The sequence below is a fragment of the Sceloporus undulatus genome, chromosome 5 (genome assembly GCF_019175285.1).
Source record: "Sceloporus undulatus isolate JIND9_A2432 ecotype Alabama chromosome 5, SceUnd_v1.1, whole genome shotgun sequence".
NCBI classification, from domain to species: Eukaryota; Metazoa; Chordata; class Lepidosauria; order Squamata; family Phrynosomatidae; genus Sceloporus; species Sceloporus undulatus.
The window spans coordinates 35,394,815-35,402,323 of NC_056526.1; the positions used below are offsets into that span (position 1 = coordinate 35,394,815).

General features: G+C 42.8%; 1 protein-coding gene across 1 annotated transcript in view; it reads right to left on the reverse strand.

Annotated features, from left to right (window-relative positions):
- Positions 1-659: 659 nt before the first annotated feature.
- BAIAP2L2 (BAR/IMD domain containing adaptor protein 2 like 2) overlaps positions 660-7,509 on the reverse strand; it is a 30,763-nt gene continuing 23,913 nt past the window's right edge. Inside the window, exons 10-14 of the mRNA XM_042467925.1 lie at positions 7,332-7,338; positions 7,143-7,214; positions 5,851-6,040; positions 2,000-2,040; positions 660-768 (exon numbers count right to left, since the gene is read on the reverse strand). Of these exons, the coding sequence (XP_042323859.1) occupies positions 693-768; positions 2,000-2,040; positions 5,851-6,040; positions 7,143-7,214; positions 7,332-7,338 (386 nt within the window). The 3' untranslated portion in view covers positions 660-692. The remainder of the gene's footprint in view (positions 769-1,999; positions 2,041-5,850; positions 6,041-7,142; positions 7,215-7,331; positions 7,339-7,509) is intronic.

Sequence of the window (7,509 nt, forward strand, 5' to 3'; positions counted from 1 at the left end):
AAAATGTCATAAGGGTTTTTTTTTAACCTGCTCCCCATTCATAGTGCCACTTATAATATCATATTCAGAATCTGCTGTATTTGGATAAAAATTCAGTGTTATGGCCAAGGACCCCACCACACCCTGCTTGTCGAGTGGCTGTGAAATTAGGTGTTACCCCAGAGGTACTCGTCACATTCTTATGATCACAGAGTACACAAGGGGCATGAATATACTATTTTGGCTAGGAAATATATTACAATCTCCCAGAGGCAAACTATTATTCTTTCATTACTCAGAAAATGTGATGTTATCAATAAACAATTCCCCCCAAAAAACAACAATCTAGGCAAAACGCGTGCCAGACAAATGCACATTATGTGGAAACATGCACAATCACGCTAAGAGGTCCTAAAGATACTTTTGGACTCCCATTCTCATCACCCCCTTACAATGCAGCCAGTGGTGAGGGATGATGGGAATAGCATTTCATCAACACCTAAAGATTCATAGCTTTCCTGCCCCTGCCCAAAAAGAACTCAAGTCCCAAGTCACCACAGGTCCCACATGGCAGGTTCAAGGGCTGCCCTATATTCAGGTTAGACACTTAAGGAGAAGCCATTTCCCATGATGTTGACCCATGCTCAAGAGCAAGAATTGTCCTGTACAACTTTCTTTGTCCTCCACCGACCACCCAAATCCATAGCCAGCTTTCACTTGATGATGGGTGCCGATCGGTCGTTGGTCACAGTTGGGCGCAGCTTGACAGTGGCAAAAGGGTTGGTACCTCTAGACAGAGGGAAAACAAAGGAAGAAGTTATACTCTGAAAACACCATTGAGTGTTTACATTATAGCATAAAAGCCTTATCATATGATAAAAGAAAGTCAAGAGGAAGTGAGAAAAAGAAGTAGCTTTCTCCTTGCCTCTCTGCATGCTGTCGAAGCACTTGCATTCTCTTCTTGAGGGAAATGGTCATAAAAGTATGTATTTTGTCATGCTAAAAAATCTAAATGGCAAAAGGCATGCTTTTGCACCCATCTCTCCCTGGAAAGAGAACTGAAGTGCTACAACAGCATCTGGAGAGGTAAGGAAGAAGCTGCTTCTCTCTTGCTGCTTCTCAGCTTTCTTTTGTTATGCAGTAAGGTTCTAAGAAATGCAACAGAGCAATTCACTGCCCCCCCCCCCCATTCTATTTTGGTTAAAAACAAGGGCACTCCAGAGGGTATGAAAGGACTGAGAGCCACAAAAACAGATGGGGGAGGGCACATGCAGTCCTATGGCAGCACAATGCCAACCTCTTTGCCAATCTCTTAAAATCTAGACCAAAAGATACGTCAAAGTGGTGCTCCCCCTTGTTGTGGCAGGTTGTTGTTGTTTCATGTTTTCAAGGTGCAGTAATATCATGATGGGATAACAGAATCATAGAGAAAAAGCAAAGACAGGATGTGGCAAGATAGAATCACCCCAATCACTCCAATACAATCTCTCACCACTGCTACTACAAAAAGAACAGCATCAATTAGAGATCATGGGGGGAAAACATATCAATTTGTTGCACGAAGGAAGGAAATTTACAATACAAGGCAAAACAGTAAGTGTGACAATACAAATTAATACAGAATAATTTGTAGCAAGAACATTTCATGCTCTCTCAACACTTCACAGATGAAAACTGGGGCACATATGAGCAAGCAACTTCAGAGTGTGGTCAAGATGTAGCAGATGTTATTAATGATTATGAGGATGAACACACAAGCTACTAGGAAGGGCAAGATTTTGCCCCTTTTCTTCTCTTCCCAGCTTTGAACTCACTTTACAGGAACTGAGTGAACATGAGGAGAAATGGGCAAGTGGGAGAAAGAGAAAGAAACTGGGACATTTTAAAAGCATCTGAAAAGTGAAAGGACAAATGGTTAATTGAGACTCTCTCAAACTGAGACAGATTAAGAAATATAAAAAACTGTCTCTTGTAGAGAAAATAAAAGTTTAGTTAATTGCAAACAAGAGTCAAAACTTACTTGGGAAACAGTTCTGGAGGATGCTGCACTCCTGTTGGCTTCTGCAATAAAGCAAAAAAAAAAAAAAATGGTGAAGGCTGACAGGAGAATACCCTGTGCGTTTTCAGCAGAGACAAAATTATATAGGAAGGAACACACCAAACACACAAACATAGACAGACATAAGCTTAGGTGGTATCTGTACCACTTTTTTCCAAGGAGGCTAGACAAACATGCAATGTATATCCAATCCAAGAATTCTGAACTGTGGTTTGCTCCTAGCCCCACCAACAATGCAAACAATTTGGGTCAAATGTTTATATTGTGGGAGTGATCCTGCAATTTTGCTCTCTTACTCTACAAGAATTTTTGGCTATACAGACAATAAACACCTCACAAATGATTCCTTCCATCTGAGTTGTGTGAAGCAAATGTGGAGTACAGACATGGCTTTAGCAAATCATAAGAGGCAGTAATACATCTCCAAAGGCAGATGATCTAGTCTCCTTTCTCAGGTGTCCAGGAGGCCTAGTTTTCACCCACCATAACAGTTTGTAAAAATAATACAAAAGTCTATTCAATACATGTTGAAATAAAAGCAGGGCTTTCAATGAGTTTATAGTGTTGAAAAAAATTATATATATATATATCAGAGACTAAGCCCCAACGTAAATAACAGGTTCTGAAGATAGGATTGTGTCACCATGGATTCTCATGATCCAGAATGGTCTTCCATCCCCCAGAGGTTACCCATTCCTCCATCACAGTATATATACTCTCCAATCTGATATCTTGCTATCTGATAAAATAAAATTCATAAATCCAGTGTTCCTCCAGATGTTTTGAATAACTTCCACATGCCCAGCAAACCTGAAAGACTTTGGACATTATACATTTGGTTAAAGAAGACTGACATCTAGCAGCTCAGTGCTCCAGAGGTGCCTAGCAGCTATTCTTGCTGTCCTGTGCAGGATTCAAATTATTAATTCTCTTTAAAGAGGGATCTGTACCTTCCCCCTCACTGAAAGGAAAGGCCACAAGAATGAAAGAGCATAAAAGATTTTAAATCTATTTGTCAGAAGTAAAAAATTCATGTGAACATGGTCTAAATCTCAATCCACAGCAAGCGGGTGGAGAAGAGGAGAAACTACGTATTGTATATTGCCAGAAGGCTGGATCTGCACTGCAGAAATAATACAATTTGACACCACTTTAAATGTCATGACTCTATGCTATGGAATCCTTGGATTTGTGATATGTTGTGGCACCAGAGCTTCCTAAAAGAGAATGCTAAATATCTCACAAAATGGCCAATATTCCACAATTTCATAGCATTGAACCATGGTAGTTAAAGCAATGTCAAACTCCATTATTTCTGCAGTGCAAATGCAGCCTAGGGGTCCTCCATTTCTCTCAGTGCTAGCATTCATCTGCTTTCAGAGCTGCTTATACATCAAGCCCTCCTTGAAAAGGAAACCCCCACCCCAAAGAATCCAACAGAGGAAGACAGACAAGGAGGTCACCTCCTTCAACTGGCCAGAACGCACCCAAGTTCAACACTCAATGTCCTACTGTTAGCAGAAAGAGGTGCTGCCCCGGAGCCACCAGAAATCAGGCTGGGATGTCATGGAGCAGAGGAGTGAGCTGAAGGGACCCTGGGAAGTGAAACAGAAGTGACTGAGACTCTTCCACCAAGAAGCTGACCACGGCTGGCATGGACAAGAGGAAGGAGCCAGAGGCAGACCAACGTGAGTGTTATCCTTTCATGCTAAGAATGGCCAGTATTAATCTAAAAGAGGAAAACAGCTCAGAGGAGGGCAGCCCAAAAGCTTGAATCAGGACTACAAGGAGATGTAACAAAAAGAGTTGGACTGGCTTTGGTGATCCAGAAGGCTACCAAGAGAGAACTGGTAGGAATTTATTTGCCCATTTAGGGGCCACACAGGGTATAATGTTAATAGTGTGAATGCAACTGTTTGCATTGGAAGGGAAGTGAATCTCCATTGGTGCCAATGAAAGTTTCCCTCCTAATGTAAACAGCAACCTTGGGAAGGCACAGCAGCCAAGAGGGAGGTTGCCTGCCTTTGCTGTCTTCCAGCTGCTTGGTGGTCTCTGTGGCTGCTAGCTTCATTTCTTTAAGGGTACATTAATTACATTGAACAGAATTTTTAAAAGTAGGTCTAGCTTAGTCCTAATCTTTGTGGTGAAATTTGAATAGTAGAGATGCTACAAGAAAGGACCTCATGTAATAAAGATATCACAGTTCTAAATTGCTAGCACATTTTGAGGAGGGACAGAGAGTTTAGTGTCCTGTCCATCACCTTGCCACACATCTACAAAGGCCTGACTTGCAGCTTGGTTACAAATGTAGACCTTCAGTTGCTGATATTGTCTAGTTAGACAAAACTGTGAAGGATGTTGTAACAGGATAAATGGGGTGCTGACCATTCAAGTGACTTCCAGCCAATGCTCTTCTGCCTAGTTACTGATAGCCACACCACTGCCCTGGCAGTTAGCATTCACTCTTCTCTTGGCAGGCAAGTCCTTCAAAATCTCACAGGCATACAACACTTTCTGCCTTAAAGGGACAGAAGGGGATTCATGGGCAGAAGCCCCTCCACTCATAAAGAAATGAAGGAAGAAAATCAAGAGGAGCTGGCAATGTAAGACTGACAGGCTTGGTCAATGGCTTCTTCAGAAAGCAAAATATCCATCCATGCCGCACAGTTATAGCAGTTTGATCCTATTTTAATTTCCATGGTTCCACTGTCTAGAATGCTGGGATTTGTAGTCCAGGGAGGACCTGGAATCCTCTGCCAGAGAGCTGTAATGCTGCACTTCATGGGAGTGGTTTAGACATCTCCCTTGCCCTTTTCACTACCGGTTCTTGGAAGTGTTTTTTGGCTGCAGCTCAGCTTTGGTAGAGTGAAGAAATGTGTGTTTTGTTTCATTTCACATGGCAGAAGAAAGAGATAAATTTTTAAAATGCATAAAGTTATTTTTGGTTTTGGATGGACATGTAATGGTGTATAGTAACCCTGCAAGGGGACTAGAAGAGAATATTTAATTTCTAAAAAGAAAAATACATGGAATGGAGGGTGGGAGGAAGCATTGCCACCCATCCTATAAGCCTCTGGTGTATATTAATGGTTAAGGTATGCTTAAGGTTCAGGCTGCTTTGACTACTGCTAGAAAAGAAAGCAGCAGGTGGCAGATGGGTTCTTATAACATGACGGTGATAAGCTGCCAAAGCAAAAGATAGGAACAACCCTTCTACTTGCTCCCATTCAGTATATACAGAGGCCACATATTGTGATTGTCCAGGTCACATGTTTACTTTACAGCCCTATGTGATTCCAATAGAAGCAGTAAGGCTATAATTTGGGTGACCATCACATGACTGGCACTTGCATATGGTACTGCTGCAGCCTGGAACCACACTCTAGGTCAACAGTTTGTTGCAGAGCTTGGAAAAGTTCCATTTTTGTAATGTAGTTCACAAAATTCCTTAGCCAGCACAACAAGCTTGGGGAGTTCTGGCAGCTGCAGTTCCAAAAGGAACCTTGCTAAGCTCTGGTTTATTGACTGCTATCATATCACCCAGTTAATGTCTGAATTGGTCCAGAGCCCCTTCCCTTGCCAAGAGCAGTCATTGTACAGCATCACTCCTCCAGAAGTTCAGAGTGGCAAGGATTTTTGAGGTCATCTCATTGGACCCAATCCACTTGCCAGGGCTGCTTTAGCTATGACTATTTCTATGCTGGCAGAAGACTGGACTATCTTTGGGTGTCCCTTTCAATTCTATGATTCTGTGACCTAGGGGTAAAAATCTATGCTCACATACCTAAAATATCATTATCACAAACCCTTACTTTAGAGTCCGTAGTGGTTGCTGCATTAGCTGTGCTGCTCCGCCGGCTGCCTGCTCCAGGCAAAGCAGAAGAAGGGCTTGGTGATGGTGACTGAGGTCTACTGGCATTGGGCCAGTGATCGCTTGCAGGTGGGGCACTGGATCGATCCAGGAGGTCATTAACACTGTGACTGCTCCGCAGAGGGAAGGTTCTAAGCAAAGAGAGAAAGGAGATGATGAAAAAGGCAGGAACAGGGCACAGCCTTGGACTATTACTTTGTTTTAATAAATTGGCTAGGCCAGTGATGGCGAACCTATGGCACACGTGCCAGAGATGGCACTCAGAGCTCTCTCTGTGGGCACATGTGCCATTGCCCCAGCACAGAGTTTACCAGGGTTTGTTACTAGAAAGCCAGAGGGTCACGGCACTTTGCAATAAATAAGTGGTCTTGGATTGCAGTTTGGGCACTCAGCCTCTAAAAGGTTCACCATCACTGGGCTAGGCTTTCTGGGCAATCTTGGGAGTTGTAGACCAAAAAAGTAACTTTTCCACACCCTGGAAAGGGAAAAGAGTAGGCATGTTTGTTTATTTTGTCTTCATCTTTAAAGCTCCCATCATGGAAGGGAGGCATATATTGTTTTCCCCATCTCCCCTGCTACTCCACTGCCAGTCACATGCTGAACCCACTGGTCAACACAGCCACTTGGTGGCGAACCTATGGCACGAGTGCCAGAAGTGGCACTCAGAGCTCTCTGTCGGCACACATGCCATCACCTCAGCACAGAGTTGCCAGAGTTTGTTACTAGAAAGTCAGAGGAACATAGCACTTTGAGATAAATAAGTGGGTTTTGGGTTGCAGTTTAGGCACTCAGTCTCTAAAACATTTGCCATCGCTGATATAGTGTCTTGAGCCCTGAGTACCAGATCCAGAGAGTGCTCTTAAGAACAAAAAGGTAAGATGAATGATAGTAACCCAAGGGCTGGAATCACAAGTGCAACTTGGATAGAGATTCCATCATAGTAAATAATGGCTACTACACAACTTCTGAAAATGTTGCTTTAAAAAAAATAATGTCCCAAGCTCTGCCTCTTCTGCTTTCACCCACCTCCTTCCATGATGTACTTAAGCCATTTCATCTGCCTCCTGCAGTGGTGGGAACAAGAGGCAGCTGATTTCTGGCTATTTACTACTTGAAAGAACTATCAGCCCAAATTATGAGCCAGCCCAGCACTGAACAAGGTACCCTGTGTGAATGAAGAAGATGGCAGATAAGGACTTTTTCACTGATACAACACCAGGTGACAGAAAGTACCTTGTGGCTGTATCCTCATGGTCTCTCACCTCCACCAGTGGTTTCACAAAAGCTTCTGGAAACCAGCCACTCCTAAAACCAATGACACACAAAAAATCATCTTAATGAGATTTATTTATACCCCACATTTTTCCAAGACTGGGAATCAGGGCAGTTTACTCCATGATTACAACATCGCAAAATGATTACAATATAGCTAAAAACATAGAAAGAGTATACGTTAAAATAGAATTAAACTATTAACAATAGTCTGAAACACACTGCAGAAATAATCCAGTCTGAGACCGCTTTAACTGCCCTGGCTCAGTGCTAGGGAATCCTGGGAACTGTAGGCCCTTATCAGATGAGTGTGGAACTGGGGGTTTTG